At 49.7% G+C, this 18,224-nt stretch overlaps 7 protein-coding genes across 7 annotated transcripts; 1 reads left to right on the forward strand and 6 right to left on the reverse strand.

Moving 5' to 3' along the window:
- Positions 1-43: 43 nt before the first annotated feature.
- Positions 44-1,583, reverse strand: ARB_04063 (uncharacterized protein; the record flags this gene model as incomplete). Its single annotated transcript, XM_003017140.1, has 3 exons — positions 44-853; positions 906-1,118; positions 1,194-1,583. 3 exons carry the CDS (start codon positions 1,581-1,583, stop codon positions 44-46), a joined length of 1,413 nt encoding a protein of 470 aa, XP_003017186.1.
- Positions 1,584-2,627: 1,044 nt separating this feature from the next.
- Positions 2,628-3,399, reverse strand: ARB_04064 (uncharacterized protein; the record flags this gene model as incomplete). Its single annotated transcript, XM_003017141.1, has 2 exons — positions 2,628-3,034; positions 3,114-3,399. 2 exons carry the CDS (start codon positions 3,397-3,399, stop codon positions 2,628-2,630), a joined length of 693 nt encoding a protein of 230 aa, XP_003017187.1.
- A 597-nt stretch (positions 3,400-3,996) lies between these two features.
- Positions 3,997-4,553, reverse strand: ARB_04065 (uncharacterized protein; the record flags this gene model as incomplete). The annotated part of the gene is made up of 3 exons (XM_003017142.1): positions 3,997-4,111; positions 4,187-4,276; positions 4,378-4,553. The coding sequence occupies 3 exons, from the start codon at positions 4,551-4,553 to the stop codon at positions 3,997-3,999; spliced, it is 381 nt and encodes a 126-aa protein (XP_003017188.1).
- Positions 4,554-5,465: 912 nt separating this feature from the next.
- ARB_04066 (Sad1/UNC domain protein) lies at positions 5,466-8,084 on the reverse strand (the record flags this gene model as incomplete). Its single annotated transcript, XM_003017143.1, has 1 exon — positions 5,466-8,084. The coding sequence occupies one exon, from the start codon at positions 8,082-8,084 to the stop codon at positions 5,466-5,468; it is 2,619 nt and encodes an 872-aa protein (XP_003017189.1).
- A 2,712-nt stretch (positions 8,085-10,796) lies between these two features.
- ARB_04067 (uncharacterized protein) lies at positions 10,797-12,770 on the reverse strand (the record flags this gene model as incomplete). Its single annotated transcript, XM_003017144.1, has 1 exon — positions 10,797-12,770. The coding sequence occupies one exon, from the start codon at positions 12,768-12,770 to the stop codon at positions 10,797-10,799; it is 1,974 nt and encodes a 657-aa protein (XP_003017190.1).
- Positions 12,771-13,813: 1,043 nt separating this feature from the next.
- ARB_04068 (uncharacterized protein) lies at positions 13,814-14,421 on the reverse strand (the record flags this gene model as incomplete). Its single annotated transcript, XM_003017145.1, has 2 exons — positions 13,814-14,306; positions 14,414-14,421. The coding sequence occupies 2 exons, from the start codon at positions 14,419-14,421 to the stop codon at positions 13,814-13,816; spliced, it is 501 nt and encodes a 166-aa protein (XP_003017191.1).
- Positions 14,422-16,073: 1,652 nt separating this feature from the next.
- On the forward strand, positions 16,074-16,762 carry ARB_04069 (uncharacterized protein; the record flags this gene model as incomplete). The annotated part of the gene is made up of 2 exons (XM_003017146.1): positions 16,074-16,371; positions 16,485-16,762. The coding sequence occupies 2 exons, from the start codon at positions 16,074-16,076 to the stop codon at positions 16,760-16,762; spliced, it is 576 nt and encodes a 191-aa protein (XP_003017192.1).
- Positions 16,763-18,224: the final 1,462 nt, after the last annotated feature.

Raw genomic sequence — 18,224 nt, forward strand, 5'->3', positions numbered from 1 at the left:
TAGATAAAGAGCCATGTCTCCAAATACCTATAAAAGTACACCCTTACAAACGCCCCTTGAGAGCACCAAACCCATTGGCATTCAGTAACCTATCCGCCTCAGCCTTTTGTGCCTTGATCTTGGCCATGGTAGAGTTCTTCCTCTGCTTATTCTCACGCTTGCCCATCTGTTGGAGATGAACTTCGTCTGGGCCATCAGCAATCCTTAAAGTGCGGATGTTTGCCCACATGCTGGCAAGCGGTGTATCCTGACACACTCCCATAGCGCCGTGAGCCTGCACGGCACGGTCGATAACCGTGAGGGCTACCTGAGGTGCAAGCACCTTTGCCTCAGCAATCTCCTTGAGTGCAGCCTTTGCATCAGCGCTGTCGATGCGAGCTGCAGCATTGAGAACAACCAGACGAGCGGAGTCAATCTCAAGGCGTGACCTGGCAATCCATTCAAGAATAACACCGTGAGAAGAGAGAGGAGTGCCGAATGGCTTCTTATTCTCATCATTGGCGCGAGCAATCATCCACTCTAGGGCTCGTTCCGCTGCGCCAAGTGCACGCATAGCATGATGGATACGCCCTGGTCCCAGACGGCCTTGGATGATCTCGAAACCACGGCCTTCTCCTAGGATAATGTTGGATACAGGTACACGGACATTCTTGAAAGAAACTTGTCCATGGCCGTGAGGGGCATCGTCAAAGCCATAGACATGCAACATTCTATGGATGGTGACGCCGGGAGTTCCGGCAGGAACTAGGACAACTGATTGCTGCTTGTACGGATCTGGGTTATTGGGATCAGTTTTGCCCATGACAAGGTACAGTTTGCACCTTGGGTCACCAACACCCGAGGACCACCATTTCTATAGCAGGATTAGCATAGATGAATTTGAATATATAGGGTTGGTTGCCTACCTCTCCGTTAAGGACATATTCGTTACCCTCACGGCGGATATTAAGTCTGATATTTGTGGCATCGCTTGATGCAATATCTGGCTCGGTCATCAGGAATCCAGAACGTATCTTTCCTTCCAACAGAGGGTCTAGCCATTCTCTCTTTTGGGCCTCGTTTCCATATTTGGCCAAAACCTCCATGTTACCGGTATCAGGGGCAGCATTGTTTGTAGCCTAGACAGGGGAAATTCATGTTAGATATCTAATGGTTATTTCATCTCATGGGAACATATCGGGATATCGCCGTACCTCACTGGCAACTCGGCTCTTTCCGAGTAGCTCTGCCATCAATCCATACTCAACGTTGCTGAAGCCAGCACCCTCCTTGAAATGGTTCTTTGGCAAGAACATATTCCATAGGCCAAGTTTCTTCGCTTTAGCCTTGAGCTCCTCTATGACTGGGGGGTGCTTGGTGAATCTGGCCTGGCCTTCGCCTAGCTGAGCCTGGAAGAGAGTGTCTCTCGGGATACATTCTTTCTCAACGAATTCTTCAACCTGAAACCCCACACAAGTTAGCGATATGGCTTGATAGTGGTGATATAAAATTCTTAGAAGGACTCTTACGATATCTAGGGTCTTTCTAGCGCGCTCGCTAACGAACGGCTGGATGAGAGAAGGAATTCTAGTGGAGGCCGCCATTGTACAACTGGTCCCCAGTATGATGAAATCAATTAGCCAAAAGTGGGTTGCTAGAGATATGGACTTGCAACTTGGTCAAAGAAATCCTGAGAATGAGTTCCTTATGTATAAACGAAAGAGAGAAGTGGTACGAGGAGAAGCGCAGCCCAAGCTCGGTTCCCGGGTCGATGTTCGTTTTCCCATAAACAGGGTGAGCGGAGTTGCCGATGGAGCTCTCCACGAGCCGAGGCTTAATTTTCAGCGCGACAGGGGGAACATCAGGAGAGCATGTAGGGAGCTGCATAAGTATACATATCCCATCGTACGATATCGGACATTAAATTTACTTATTCTACAACCATACGGAGTACTGCAAGCCAGTTCTCACAATAGCGGTCCAGTTTCTGTATAATTACTATTAACTCCTGACGGATATGATGGGCTTTAGGCCTTAACCTCGGGTTCGGCTACTTGAATTGAGAAAATATACTATGACTTTCTAACAGTTATGGCTAAGAAAAAAAGGCCCGTTTCTCTTAAGGCTGAGCTTGAAGGGGTGATTTGGCAGCAAATAGCTCGGCTGGCCTCAGGAGCCGGCATTGTTTGTTGTGGTCTTGCATATTTGATGCCTCGAGGACCCTAGCTTTAGGCTCTGTCAAAACGTGTGAATAACTGGCTAATAGGAAGTCAAGTAATATCCGGGATGAGCACCAAGTGCGAACAGTTGCACGTTGAAGTGTAGCCTGCGAAAATGGATAGAGCTGAAGGGTCTCTCATGAATTTGAATTTTGAGTTTCCTTTAGAACGCTGGACGGCTAGTTATACTCTAGCAGTCAGATGCAGCGTTGGCAGCAGATGCCAAGTCACCCCGAATTTCCGCTGCATAAGAATTGTCAATTTGTCATCTAATCCAGACAGGAACGACTGGCTGGGGGCTGGGGTCCTCGTATGGCCTCAAATTCGTATGGGAGTAGGTGAAACGGTATTGATGTGCAGGATATAAATGAAGACGACCCAAAGAAATTTAGAGAGAAAAGACACATATTGGCGCTCAAATTGAACACTCTATAAGACTCCCTTTGTGCTAATAACTTCCCCTTCCTTCCCAGCAACCTTGGAAGTGGCATCTCTAATAGCCACAGCCAAAGCTTTGAAGGCAGCTTCAGCACGGTGGTGGTCGTTTTCACCCTTAAGCACGTCAACATGCAGAGTAACACCCGCCGTGTGAGCAAAGCTCTGTAGACCATGGGGAATCATTTGGCTAGTGAGATTGCCAATTTTTGCATCCTTGAAGTCAAATACGCCGACAAAGAAAGGGCGAGATGAAATGTCAATGACAGCCCGTGCAAGTGCTTCATCTAGCGGAGCATAGGCGCTGCCAAATCGCTTAATACCCTTTCGATCACCCAGAGCTGTTGACAGAGCCTCTCCAAGAGCGAGGAAGGTATCTTCGGTAGTGTGATGATCATCAACTAGCGATACGGCATGGTCAGCATTCAGCAGAGTAAGAGTAGCCAACAAGTACACCGGGTCAATTCCGGATTTACTCACTAGCTAAGTCACCAACTGTGCGAATTCGTAGACTCCATCCGCCGTGCTTTGCCAACGCATGAAGCATATGGTCTAGAAATCCAACTCCAGTCCATATCCAGATGTGCTGAGTTGCGGAGAATTGACAAGCATGGTGCTCTTCCTTTTGGTTAGGGATGCTCGATGACTCGAAGGCTTTGTGGCTATCAGGTAGGACATCCAGTGGCCCGCCATCTATGCACAGCGATATCTGTGTCTTGGTTTCCTTCGTGAACCTCTCCACATACGAGCTGCGTAGGGCTGCCATGACTCTTAAAGATTGGTATTATTTGATCCCAATCAACCACTTAACCAATTAGCTAGCTCAATATATGCCAAGCCTTTAGGAACGATCTATTCTCTTCCCCAGTCAAACTGTGGCAAGCAAAAATCCTAGCGCCGCAAGGGTTGCTTGAGGCTGTCGAGTTCTTCGTGCTTTTTCCTACTCCTTTTATGCGAAAGTCGGAGATCCATTGCGGGCTGAATTTGATATACACGTGATTGATTATTAAGCATTATGAGCCAATGAAAGGCGCCGAATATCAAATTTGGCTCTGATACACAGTATGGAGTACTCCGTAGGAGAGGGTACTATATTTATGACCAAGTGTGGATAGACGATATTGATGATGAAGGATACGTTGAAATATTTCTTTCATAGAGTACCTATGGAGTCGGAGGAATATATCGTTCTGAAGCAATCGGTTCATCTAGTACCAGCATAACAAAACATAACCAGAAAAGAAAAGGCAACAACATCACAAGAAGGCGTACGGGTACTCAGGGAACTAATAATACAATAGAATCATAAACGGGCACGGCAGGTCGTAATAAAGGTAGAAGAAAAGCAGCTCCATCATCAAACTTAGGCAGGTCCACCATCTTCAGTGCCATCACCATCAACTGCATTCTCGTTGCTCATCTTGTCGTAGGATTTCTTCCCGAGAGCCTTAGCAAAAAGCATCTGTGGCCGTCCAGCACTACCAAGTAAATAAGCGTTAGTACCTATGTTATTGCTAGAGTCCTCCGTGGACCTGTTGTAGCCGTATACTTACTTCTTGAACTTCTTTCCCTTCAAGTTGCTCAGCTTCTTGGTGCATGGACTCATGATTCCATCTGATGGGGAGATGAAATGACCGGATTGTCTAGCATGGAAATTAGTATGGGGCTGAGATACACTTTAGGTTTTTTTTTTTTTTTTTTTTTTGGGGGGGGGGGGGCTCGGAGAACACCGGAGAATACTTACTGTGAGTCACCTTCCATCTTCTCCTTGAGTACTTGTCTGTGGTATTCCATGGATTTCGTCGTAGCAGCTTTCAAGTCTGCCTCACAATCCTCGGTTGATGAGTTTTGCATGGTAAGATGGGTATTTGTAGGTCGGTCAGAAAGTGGTTGCTTGGATGGGCTGGTGATGGAGGCCATGATGACAGTCTGGTGATTTTGATTTCTCAAGTTGTGCAGATATAGGGTAATATCGAGTATTCTCGGGTCGAAGGAACTGCGTGTAGAGTGTGGATGTATGGTCTGAAGAGCGAGGTTGTTTATTTCTGGAAAAGGCGCTGGCTTTATATCGTATCGTATCCGTCAGCAATCATGTAGCGTGTGTGATCTTCTTTGTTTACATCCACGGGAAGTAAAAAAAAGTTTTTCCACTTCGCTCTCTCCTCAAGGCAAAAGCATGCTAAACGACAACGGAGCAGGGAAGGGCAGTGTAGTAGTTTCTTTTCGCATGGAACCCGTGGAACCTTGATCAACTTTTGCATGGGGAAGACAGAAAGCCATCGACCTACTTACTTGCCCTATATACTGACCTTTATTGGATTTTCCTTGCTTTTTCGACGGATAATTCGACAAATATGCAAGTAATGCTTTACTTGTTGGTGCTGTTTAACTTGTTCTGGACTGAGTATGACGGTGGGCGGATTCTTCTGCCCTTCTTTCGAGATTTCTGATGTTGACGTTTGGGATAAGGTTGATAAGCGATAGTTTCCATAGCAACAGCCTTAAAAGCTGACTCAGCATGGACACGTCAAGGCATAAAAGTCTAAACCCGGTCAATATCAGGAGGCGCTCAGGGGTTCTAGATGTAGATGTTCAAAGAAGTGGAACGACGGACGATGTTATGCCATTAAAATGATGTACGCTATGCTATCAAATAAGGATATAAGTATGATACATGCTCTCTTCTTGAAGAATAAAAAGGGGTACATAAAATACAATCGCCTATGCTTCCAAAGGTTAGATGGTAGATGTCATAAATATCAGAATCGAAGAGAATAAATAAAAGATGATCCCATCAATCGTTGTGCATGGTATAATGTAATCGACAAAAGATTAGGTGAAAGAGTCACCTTCCGGCTGTTCAGCGTCCGATTCAGACTCGTGTTTCACCTCCACGCTCTTGATAGGGCGTTTTCTCAGGCTAAGCTCCGGATCGCTCATAGTTGCGGGACTGCCGGTCGCTGACGCAGCGAGACCACTTTGCGGCTCAGGAGAGAAGCGCAATTTTCGAGTTCGCTCTGGCGTCGTGGTCCTGGAAGTTGGAGTAGGCGGGGAATATGTAAAGGTAGGATTTCCAACTTCATAATCTGTTTGTTCAGAGGGACTGCGGTGGTGTCGTGAGTGGTTGTGATGCAGGTTGTCGTCGTCTGCTTCACTTCTGCTCAGTATTGATGACCCCATCCTGCTCATGGGCGGTGGGCTAGGACTAGCAGATGGCGCTGGTGAGCCGTAAGTGACTGAAGAAGAGCGGAAGCTGCGCGTGCGAGTGACGATGTTACGTGGAAATTCCAAGTATGGTGTGCCCGAGCTGCGGGAGAATAGCACCAGGCCGAAACAGACCAGGACAAAGATGCTTTGGATGACGGCAACTCGTTTTTGAAACACGAGTTCGTCTGCAAGAACACCGAGTTGGGTAGCAACCGAATACACCTCTCGATGGTACTGTTGGCGCTGCTGCTCGAATTCTATAAAAACAGAGTGCCAGAGATGGTCATATTGTTGACGGAACTCCTTCAGCTCCTGCAGAACGGTAGAGTTAAGGTTCTCTAAAAAGGTAGATGTTTTTGCCAATTGGCGTTTCTCGACCTTGTTGAAGGCGTCACGGAGGATGCGGGATTGCTCCTCGATATAAAGGAGGGAAAGGGTAGAGTTTGACTCCAGCATTTGCAGTCTTTTGTTGACTGATTTAAAGAAGGATTCTTGGGTGGATGGGTTGGGTGGTGGTGAGGCAGGAGAAGGTGAGTATGTCGCTGAGTTCATCCTCGTTGGCTCCGTATGTGACCCATTAGCCGCGATAGATGAACCCGTAGAACTACGGCGAGTCTCTTCTCTATCAGACGTCGTGGGTGTACGAGTAGAAGAGACTGAACGTATCTGCTCTGGGGTATTGGTAGAGGTGATGGAGTCGCTGGCAGGAGCAGCAGCCTCGTCTTTCACCCTAGTAGCTGTCACAGGCTGACTTGCAATATGAGCCGCGCGTTCCTGGATGGCACACATCTTACTGGATACCAGTCCGAGTAAGATGCTCTCTGTCTCATTTCTCTCCACGAAACATCTAAGCTCATCCAGTTCACGATCAGATAGATTGGAAAGTGGAACCATTTGGTCATTAATAACCACCTCGGGGACGGAAACGTCTGGATGCACAACTACATCGGCCTCTTTCTGCTCCAGCTGCTGTTGCTGTTCGTTTTGTCGCCGCTGCTGTTCCGCTTCCTCCTGTGCATTTGCATCCTCCTCTTCATCTGCCCTCGCAGCTTCACCATCATTCTTATACTCTTCCATCATGGTGGTTCCATGCACCCTGACCAAACTAACTGGACAATAGAACTCGTTCCCATAATGGGACAAGAAGTCGATTTTCAAGTATCTAGCCCATATAAGCGGATTCTCCACCGCAAAGGCCTGCACCTGTCTAGCATTAGCAGCCTCATAAGTGCCCAACACCCGCCATTTGTCAGCCTTGATCGGATACCGGTCAGAAACACTGACTCTAAACGATCGAAAGATGGAGCTAAAGAATTCATAGTTGGCCAACACCACTGTGTCAACGAGAATATCATCACATAACTCCATAATGAGGAATTTGTCCTTGGCCCTGCACTCGTTCAGCATGTAGCTGTCTTTGTTCTCGTTAAGCACGGCTGAAGAACCGGTGCATTGCGGGTTTGTTTTCAGGACTGTAGCGGCACAGTCGAAAGATGCATAGTTGAAGCGTTCCTTGCACGTTGTTCCTGCATGTTTCCGTCGACCAATCCCCTTGCGTGGCATATTCTCAGCATCCTGGCCGTCAAGCTCGAAGATCGGCTGGGAGGGATGCTTGTCTTCCTTACCCCCGACCACAGCACCACTGGGGGCAGTGACGGAGTCTATATTATCAGGTGAGGCCTTTCCACCATCTTTTCTCTCCCATGAAGCAACGCCAGATTCGTCTGTAGAAAAGCCACCGAATTCAAGGTCGATTTCCGACTCTTCTCCCAGCCCGTCTAGCGGATCGTTCATCTGCGGTGACCGCGTATGTCGTCTTCTAGCTTGCTGTCCTTTATCCTGCCGATGCCTCCTCATGGTCTCAGCCGATTGTCCTGCTTTCGCAAGATTTTGATTCTTCCATTCTTCAAAGGAGAGGAAGTTGGAATTATCCAGCGGAGACTCCACGTCTGCATCGTCTCCGCTACCACTACTCCCGCTCTCTTTCGAATTTGAAGAATCAGACGAAGCAGTGCCTGGAACCGGAACCGTGACTGAACCCGATGCATCCTTCGAATCTGCATATATACCACTCGCAGACCTAGTTGTAGACGGCCCCTCGCCTCCCGTTGTTGCAGATGCCGCCGCTGATGCTGATGCTGCTGCGTTCCACCTAGTCTCCAAACATATCGGATACCGAATATATTCTGCTCCCAAGTCACTCACATGCGCCTGGCAGATGGTATTCGACTTATCCACGGCCATCAACCGCGATGAATCCACTGATTCCGCCGCCGCATGGCTAGGAGCAGAGCACACTGCCAAAAACGCCAGGAAAGCCGACGTTATTCGGTCCGTACGCGGGCGCCGCTTCCGCCCATGTGGCGAAAGATGTATATCCATCGCGTCGAGCGGTGTGTTGCGGTGTGGTGTGCGAGGTAGTTATGAGGACAGTCCTGCTCTCCTCTAAACAACTCCGCGAAATCGAGGGGATGTAACGTAGATTCGTATCTGTGCACCGAGATAACTAGTTAAATGAAAGGCGTATGTTTTCGCTCCCGCTTCCTGCCTGAAAATCAATCAATCATGCCTGGTAGTGAGAGACCGACAGTTGGGCCGTTCGTTAGCTGCATCTGTCCAGCGCATACTGCTCCGTCATCCCGCATATACGTACAGACATGGCTCACGTCAACCCACCAACAACCATCGTGTTCACCATTAACTTGTCCCAGTTCTCGGGTCGAGGTGGCGGTAGCAGAAGCAGCTCACGCTCGCGCATGACAGCCAGACGAGCAAGGGAGATGTCCAGGGAAGGGAGGAAATTTTTCCTTTTGACCCCTGTGCCGTGCCTGTGCCGGGCCGTCTAGGTTGATCTGGTGGCCATAGACGTAAGGCGGATATTGGTCGTGCGTTTCCCGTGCGAGCTACTGGGTTGAGCTCGAACTGGACTGAACTGTCGGTGTGCGAAAAGAAAATATATCGACGGGATCAGACAACTGAGCGAGCGGCTTGCGTGCGGTGATTAACTGGCTGATGTCGGCGTAGTCATGCATATCTGGCCTGATGCCCTCGTCGGTTGGGTTGGCGGGCGAAAGTGAAAAAAAAATTAAGCTTGCCTGGAGCCGCGGTTGCTAATTATAGGACGCCGAACCCATTGACGTTTACATCTACTGAAGCTACGACAGAAGAACTACATTTGACTACAGAGAGCGAGACAGACGAGGAGAGACAATGATATCCAGCCATGGAAAGGTCTTTCATTCAATCAATCAGTCAATCAATCAATTTTATTTTATCAGCCTTCCCATCCATCAAATCCATCCATCCAAACCGACCATCCAAACCAGCCAAACGGCAAAGCACCAACCAAAGTAAACTGAACCATCCAGATATTCGCCAAAGAATCAACACAGAAAACACCACGTCCTATCCTCATCTTGCTTCCCAACAGATTCTAAGATAGATAGTACATTCGCCTTCGCCACCTTCATCTTCCTCTTTTTCTTTTTCTTTTCTTTTTCCGTAGGACAGAAAGTAGAACAGAGACGGAAATTAAACGGGGTAGAATAGGAAATGGAAATAGAACGATTTTGTCGTGCTGGTAGGAAAAGGGGTAAGGTAGTAAGTAGGGTAGTTTGTTGTTGCTTTTCTTTTCGGGTGGATGATATTAGTGGTGCATGTTCGTATGGACGTATGATATGAATGTAAGGACAGATGGATAAGGAAGGACGAAAAAAAAAAATTAAGAAAAAGACCAAGGGTTAAAAAGAACCAAAGATAGTGAAAGTTGGAATATTTTTTTTGTTCTCTTTCTTTCTTTTCCATGGTTTGCTTGCTTTCAACAACCTCCTGCAAAGCAAAAGCCTAGTTAAGTTCCCTTCCACTCCTTCCTGCCTCTCCCACCACATCCTCCAACGCGAAGGATGGCAGAGGGAGAGAAGGGAGAAGTGGCTGCCGGCGCAAAGTCGAATGCACCGACACGAACCTTCGTCTTTTTCTTTCTCACATGTAGAGAGCGGTGTGGGTGTGGGGTATGAGGGTGGGTACAAACACAGAAGCTCGCTGTGAAAGCAGACCCGGGTGAAGGACCGTCACATCCCTTCTCAAGATGACTTGCGTCGAGGGCCTGAGTTATGATATATGATATAATAAAAGGAGTAATGAAAAAAAGTAAAAGGAAAAATAGTAGCGATGTGCAAAGTGATGTGTTCGTGGATGGACAAGAGTTGAGAGAAACAAATTATATAGTGTAAAAGGTATGAGTGATCTGCAAGGAGAACTGGGATGGGAGAAGAAATGGAAGATGTTTGTCAACAAACGCCGCAAGGAAAAGTGGTATATCACCCCTTTCGAGAAAAAAGAAAACAACGTCTTTCAATGTTCAACACCGCTTCGAAAGGGGAGTTTGTTGCTCCGCCGGGCCGACCCATATTCTGTTGGTAACAATAACAAGGCAAGTTATATAGTACAGAGGTTGATTGTTGGTGGCGATGGTCCCAAGTTAAGTTCTGTTCCGCCCATGTGGAGTTCCGGCTGGGCGGACGGTGATCGCCATGAATGTTTCGGTCCTGCGACGCCCGGGTTGGGGAAAACTGGGAGTATTTCAAAGGTCGAGAGGGAATATCAAACGCACCGCAGCGAAGTCGACAGGGTAAATAGGTAACAGGTAATAAGGAATGCAGACCAGACCGTTGAGTTGTAAAAGTGCGCATAAGGTTGAAAATAGAGCTGAGAAGAGGTATAATAAGACAACAAAGGCTCGCTAAAAACTCCGATAGGATTCCCAATATAAAAGAAACAGAAGTGTAAAATATATTATTCAGGCTGTAGAATTGAAGTGTCGTTGAGTCATCTTGAGAAGGATGGGGCGTTAGGTATATAAGTGGTTGAAGTGGAGAGTATATTTGCTTGTCGTGAGATGGAAAAAACCAAGGGAGATAAGGGAAGCAACTAGGCTTTCCAAGGAGGATGGAGAAACTACGGGTGTAGATCCTGCCACCCGCCGACAAAGTCGAATTCGTCATCAATGGCCGCCGGGGAGTAAATGGGGATGTGGGGGTAATGCTGGCTTCTCTTTGGTTTGATCGTCTGGTCCTTGTCGCGACGCCAATCCTTGCTGAGCATGTATGGCTGGACGATGGGCTGTTGCTGGTGACCGTTGTAGCCACGGCTGTCCTTTGACTGGAACTTCTTCTTGGTCCAGGTGCCGTGGTCGTACTGTGGTTCCTTGCGCCAGCTGGGAGCCTTGGACTTGGGGGTCGAAGCAGCACGGTAATCCTTTTCAGGCGTGTGGTTCATGCGCTTCTTGCCAAGGGCAGCCCATTTGTCCAGGATGGTGTTCTTGGAGGGCGAGTGACGACCGTGAGGGACAGGGGTGTTGCTGCCATCTCTAAGAACACTGCGTGGCTTGGATGGTGTGACAGGGGTAACGGCAATGTTCTTCTTCTTCTCGTCCTTGACGATGGGAATTGGCTGAACATTGAGCATGGACGACGGCTCCTCGATTTCAGACAGTCCAAGACCGGCAACGTCCGGGGTGTTGCTCTCCTTGCTCCAGGTACGGGAGTTCTGGGCCTGGCGGTTGCGCAGACGAGCCTCCTCGAGCTCGGACTCCTCCTCGTCCCAAAGGTCACTCCAGCTCTTGGACACTTGGTCAGAGCTGCGCTTGCCAAAGACAAGGGACATGGATGGAATGGGGCGAGCTGCCGAGGTAGGCAGAGACTCGCTGATGGGAGCTGGACGAGGAGCGTTGCGTAAGGCGGATTGGCGGGCCTTGATCGACTTGAAGGAGGCACCCAAGCTTGAATCCAGAGTGGAACCAATGGATGGAGAAATGGCGTGAGTCGAATACCATGAAGTACCATCCACCTCCGATGCCGGAAAGAGATCCTCGCTGTAGCTCTCGGTGTCTGGGATGACGGAGAGGCGACGACCACCTTGCTGCTGAGGGGAGACCTGGAGAGCCTTTGCCCATGGGAAGGATTCTCCCTGGTTGACCTGCGGCGTCTGGATGGACGGGGTGCGGAGAGGCTCACGGTGAGCACTAGCAGCAACGACGTCACGATCCTCGGTGCAGAAGTCATCGAGAGACTCCTCATCGGTGGTGAAAGTGACGGCACGCATGATGGCCTCTCTCATACCGGCAAGCGATCTCTTCTCTGGGTTGAGGGCGATGGAGTGTCTGAGCACCTCAAAGGTATCCTGGGACATGTTCGGGAAGACGTCAAAGAGCGATTGTCGGTCACGGGAGTAGTCTGCGAAGAGAATATCCGACTCCGTTGGGGTGACAAAGGGGTTCTTTGCAAAGAGAATGTTGAGCAGACAGATACCGATGGACCAGATGTCAGCTTTGGCAGGGGAGTAGCCAGCCGCGGTGGGCTCGTACTGCTCCGGAGCCATGTAGCGGTCGCTACCGACACAGGCCTCAAAGGACCAGGGGCTGCTCGTGGCCAGGCCAAAGTCACCAAGCTTCATGGAGCCATCCTGGCAGAGGAAGATGTTCTCTGGCTTGATGTCTCTGTGGTAGAGACCCTTGGAGTGCATGAACTCGACGCCGTCGATGAGCTGGAGCATAAAGTCACGTACGTGTTCAGTCTCGAGTGGCCCACGGCTGTTGCGGATAGCCTCGTACAAGTCACCCATGGAGCAGTACTCGAGGACCAGGAAGATGTGGGACTGAGTCTCGAAGCTGCTGACGAGGTTGACGAGGTTTGGGTGCTGTCCGAGTTTCATGTGGCACTGCATCTCCTCTGAGCGGTCGTCGACGGAGAGGGGAGAGGACGGGTCCGCAGACGAGGGCTTGGTGAGGCACTTGATGGCTACCTGCTCCCCGGTGAGGGTGTCGTTTGCAAGGAAGACCATGCCAAAGGATCCATGGTTAAGCGGAGCAACTGTCTCGAAACGTCCGTCGAGGAGTTTCCCCTGGATAAACTTGTCCCGCAAGCAATCCATGATAAGTAGCTGGACTTTGTGGAGAGGGGAAACCTGACGGAAAGGAGAGCCAAAGAAGCACAGGTCCTATGACCGAACAAACGCAGACAAAGCAAAGCAAAGCAAAAAGGAAAAGAAAAAAAAAGAACAAGAGTGGTGGTGTTGTCGTTGATCAGGCTGTCATATAAATGTTGATTTGAGAAGATGGACCGTGAAAAAAGATTGGAAAAAGGTTAAACACAAGGAAATCGGTTCGCCGTCCGCGAGAAAAAGCTGAGATTGCACCCAAGGCACCTCGCTTGGTTGATGCTGGTTGAACGAAGAAAGAAAAAAGAGAGAGAGCTGGTAGAGATCGTTATGACTGCATTTGAATGTTGTGTCCGAGGTAAGAAAACGAAAGCTGTTCGTTTAACGTCGGTGTAAATGAGTCGGTTGGTAGTTGTTTTTTTGTTGCCAAAATGATAGCCAGTAAGGAGAAGTAAATGAAAGATGCCGGTAATGAAAAAGTTCGAAAAGAAGGGAAAGAAAAGAATTGAACGCTTCGTTGCAAGGTCGTGAGCTGAGAGGGAAAGACGAGAAGGAGAAAGGAAGTGGAGGAAGGAAGGGCGAGACGAGTATTATCGCTTGAATAGAGTGACTATGAGACCAAGGCGTGCCTGCAGAGGGGTCGAAGGTGAGGTCAAGATGAGGGTCACGTTTGAGATAGAGGAGCCAGAGTCGTGGAGCAGGCTCGGCCTTGATGACGAGTCACAAAATTCAGCGATAATAGACGGCAGCTTCCCCCGGAGTCGATCAACGTGGAAGGCAGTTCGACGTGTATGATCGAGAGAGCAGCGAGCAGCGAGAGCTTGTCAAGGTGGTCCGGACAAAGCTATCAGAGCTGTCTGTCAGAGCAACTGGGTTCGCGAGAGTAGTGTGTTGAGAGGGTCCCGAGATGTTGCGAGTTGGCGAGTTGAAGTAGCAGTCAGTCTCCTGCGGTAGATGACTTGACGGTTTGACTCAGAGCCGACGAGAGACGGTCATGCTATAAGAGGTGGCGAGCAAGCAGACGCTAGTCGTAGTCTTTATCGGTATTCGACTGTCTCAAGTGTACTCTGGAGCCGCAGTGGTGGTTGTGGTGGTGGTCGAGGTGAGTCAACGTCAGTCAACGGTAGCAGCTGTGACTCGAGTACAGTAGCAGGAGTCCAAGAGGCGAAGTCGAGGAGAGAGTTCCAGGGTGAAGGCGAGGTCGAGACGAGAAGAGAAAGGGAGTCGGCGGTAGGTGATGGTGGTGACGGCGGGCGAAGGAAGAAGAAGAGATGAAGTCGAGGGTGAAGGCGAAAGGTGAGGTTGAAGGTCGGAGGGTTGAGATGGGATGACGAAGAGGCGGACGAGCAGGAGAAGAAGAAGAAGAAGAAGAAAGAGGAAGATCGGAGAAAGGAGGGGCGGGTGACTAAGCAGGGGAAAAAAGCAAGGAGGTGGGAAGAAGCAACGAGAGGCCGTGGAAAGAAGAGGGACCAGAGGGCGGTGAGGGAGGGGACGGGCGGCAAGGGGGTGACCGGGCGGTACTTGCGAGCGCTAAGACGGCTGGGTGGCAGAACAGGTACCGCGCGGTAGTGAGGGCGTGGCAGGAAGGGGCGGCAGTGGCAGTAAAGTGGGTGTCTTAGATAAGCAAGCAAGGGTACTTCCTCATGTCAGGGACCAGAAGTCAAGATAGACGAACCGGCTGGGCGACGACGACGATGAGGACGACGGGACAACGACGATGATGACGAGGATGAGGAGATAATGAGATAATGACGGTGATATCCACAGTCAAGTGGAAGAGGCTGATGGTGGATGGCCGACGATGAGGAGACGGATGATGAGAAAAGACGTGATGATATAGAGAGATGAGTACCTGGCTGCCTCCAGTACCTGCCACAACGCAGTGCCGCCTGCTAACTGCCTGCTCGAGTTCAGTCGCAGCATCTAATTATTGCCACAGCACAGCCGAGAGTCAAGCGGCCAGCATGGAACTGTCGAACGCTGCAGGCCAGCAAGGAAGCAAAAGCCAAAAGGCCGTCTCTCGAACTCTACTTTCGCCTAACACCCAGCATGCGAGGACCCCCTGCATGAGGTACTTCGACACTAAGTAAGGGAGACAGCGCAGGTATCTCGGGATGTTGGTTGGTCAGGCCAAAGACACACCACCATCACCTTCTTCCGCGTTGTTGACAGACGGGCACACCATAAACAAACCGCCAGTCTCTCAGGAGATGGCATGATCTTCATTTCTTCCACCACCACACCCCCGCTCACCCACCGATGTACACCTATTATTGTGCTCTCACTACTAACCGCCCGCCCGACCGACCAACCGACCAGCCGACCAAGTCAGCAAAAAGATCCAGTCCAGCCAACGGAGTTGAAACCACGGGTGTCGTGTCCACCCGTTTCTCCATGTTTCGACCAGAAAATGTACTCTATACTTCCGGCGGGAGAGGCATACCGAAGTAAGTAACGTTCCCCCCCTCCTCCTCCCAAGCCCAAAGCCCAGAGCAAGAAAGATCCGAGCGAGCCCAAGATGAGGACGAGAGGAAAGGTTAGGTTGGGCTGGGCTGGTTGGTGGTGGTGGTGGTTGGCGTGGGAGGGTTCGACAGCAGCATACATGCATGCATCATCCCTGTCGACAACTACTTGACTACGACACCCCTCGAGAAAGAGTGAAGAAAGAAGCAAAGAGACAGCCAGGCCACCCACACACACTCTCTCACACCCATGCAGTGTACACACTCACTTCAAAAAGTACTTCACTCTTACCATAGTCTAGTGCTTGCATGCCTGTCCTCATCTGGGGCGACATGACGCCAGCAAGGCCCGAACCACGGAAGGGCCTTCTTGTGCCATCGTCCGTTTCTTTGCTTTTTCCCCCTTTCCCTTTTCACTTTTTACTTTTCTTCTCTGGAGAGGGCCGGGTTCTCCTATAAGTGGTTGGGCCCAAGCGATCTCCAGAGCCATCTTCACTCGGATTGGGGCTGGGGTAGGTTACCGATGGAGACACACCTGGAGAACATCTGGACACTTCTTACTCAGAATTGGAGCAGAAAAAGGAGTTATACGTAGGCTCTACCATCTACCAGTCTATCTGTCCTCTTCTGTCCCCTCTTCACCTGACGAAGTTCATGCCGGCGCTGATGATGCCGATTGCTGATGACGCTTAATTGATATGGCACAGCATAACATAACCAACGCACATCAGCGGAGTCTCCGTCAATGTATACATGCACATCCAGTTCGAGCATATCGAGCAAGGACGGAGAGTAAAAGGGAAAGAAAAAGGAAAGACGACGAAAAAGAGCAGAGATGAAAAAGAAAAGAAAGGAGATAATATGCAGATGGGATGCAGATGCATACTTCACCGCCTCATCTGGTCTTCTTCTTCATGCAGAGAACGACCTTGATAGGGAGAGGCAGAGAGGGTGGTTGGGAGTTCGACTTCAGGCCGTCCATCTCCTACCTCTCCCTCTTTTCTTTGCTTCTTCGTCGCTTCTTCGACTGTGCAAGGGAAAGACAGGTTTATCGGTCTGCTCTTCTCAATCATCTGGCTACTACTCTTTTGCCGTGCGACTTCAACATCCTCTGGCGCTTTCCACAGTTTACGGTTACTCGCCGGTCATGGTCACTCTCTCACAGTCCATCGTAAGACGGACGCCACGTCAACTCTCGTCTCATTTCCTTACCATCTATTTAATAATGAATAATAATGTTAAATAGAGAGCAACAAATACTATGGAGTACTTCATCCATGCACTCGTCGTGCCGCCGGAACTGGGCCTGCTCTTCTCCGACTCGTCCAGGAAAGGTACCCGAGTTACATACTTCCATCAACGTCTCGAACAGACCCTGCCAACAATTTCAATCCCGTCTCTTCCACTGCAGCCCGATTGGAGAGAGAGAGAGAGAGGATTGAGGGGAAAAAAACTCTTGTTCGTCCCTTTTTATGCCCCGTCATGGCCTTGCGTTATGGTCCGTTTCATCTCGGTGCATATTAATAAAGCCAGGCATAACCATCCATATTATTATTAGTTATATCGCTCAGTCCCAAGTGCTTACTCTGGCATATACTTAACCTCTCTTGTCCTGCAGCAGCAGACTCGGACTCGAGTAACAAACTAACCAGCCCATCCAGCCTGTTCTGTTTATCTCTCATCGTCGTTTGCAGTGACCTCTCTCGGTGCTGGTGCAGAGTACATACGGAGTACTACTCCGCACACTAACATGTAGTTAATGCCGCCGGCTTAGTACTACTAAGTGACCGCAGCAAGTGACTTTCCAGGCAGTCAAAAATTATGCACTGCACGCAGTGGCTCGCTGGTTATTCCACTGGCTAGTGAGCAGTGGCTGGCGATGTGTCCGCTTGCTATTCATCATGTACGACGGGAATGACCCTTTTTGCCGCTCTGGTCTTTGTTTATCAAGGCCATTCATTAATTGATGCTGTCCAACGTGGCCGTACGAGATACAACCTCCTCTCAGCATCGTCTCTTTCTCGTCTCTGCTTTATTATTGTAACGACGTCACTACAAAAAATGACCACCAGAGCAAGGTTCAAGTCAAGAAACGGCTTCTTCAGGATCATCCAGGCGCTTCGCGATGATACGGCCTGTGTTTTGCTTTTTTACCCCGGATTTCTCTACGCACCCCCCTGTATCAGCCCATCAGCGCATCCACCCAAGCGTCCACCACCCGCCCTGCCCATGACGATGATGGCGTCAGCGTGTTTCTGATTGTCTCTGCTTCCCTTCCGTCGATGGGCCGACGATCCCTCATGCACGGGGTCTCAAGATGAAGAATAATAATTAACATCCAGCATTTGAACATCCACTTCGAAATCAATTCCATCTTCAACTCCCAACATCGGCCTGGGGAGAAAAAGCAAAGAACGGGACACGAGACGAGAGACGCCCGCGTGATACCTTGCTTTATTCGATGATTTACCTGGTTTTTGTTTGTACGCTGCACACAAGCTGGACTAGTTGCTATCGGGCCTCACTAGTCGAGTATTATTATTGATTTTGATTGCTTTCGGTCATTGCTATGTATCAACCTTGATCGCCAGAGACACCCGACGGGCGAGCGGCCGTGGCTTCACGCCGGCCTCTTAGTTAGTCGCTTCCAGAGGTCCTCAGTACGTCAGAGGCTTGAAGCATTGATGGCTTGATGGGCGTCTGCGAAGGCGCTTGAGCGGGACGAGGAGAGGGGGTGTCTTGCACTAGAGACAGACTATGTCGGCCTGGCGCTGGAGTCTGCTCGGTGAGAACACTCGAGATACCCGGAAAAAGGCCTCTATACGCCATTCAGTCGCTCGCTCACTCACTCACTACGCTGCAGTGACGTAGTTGGTATTCTTTCATCCTGGCTTGTGGGCTGGAGATCTCCTGAGATATACCCTATGACTTGCCATGGAGAGAGGTCAGAACAGAACTCCCTGTTCTCAGGCATAATATTTAACAT

This window comes from Trichophyton benhamiae (assembly GCF_000151125.1).
Source record: "Trichophyton benhamiae CBS 112371 chromosome Unknown contig01293.0, whole genome shotgun sequence".
Classification (NCBI taxonomy): Eukaryota; Fungi; Ascomycota; class Eurotiomycetes; order Onygenales; family Arthrodermataceae; genus Trichophyton; species Trichophyton benhamiae.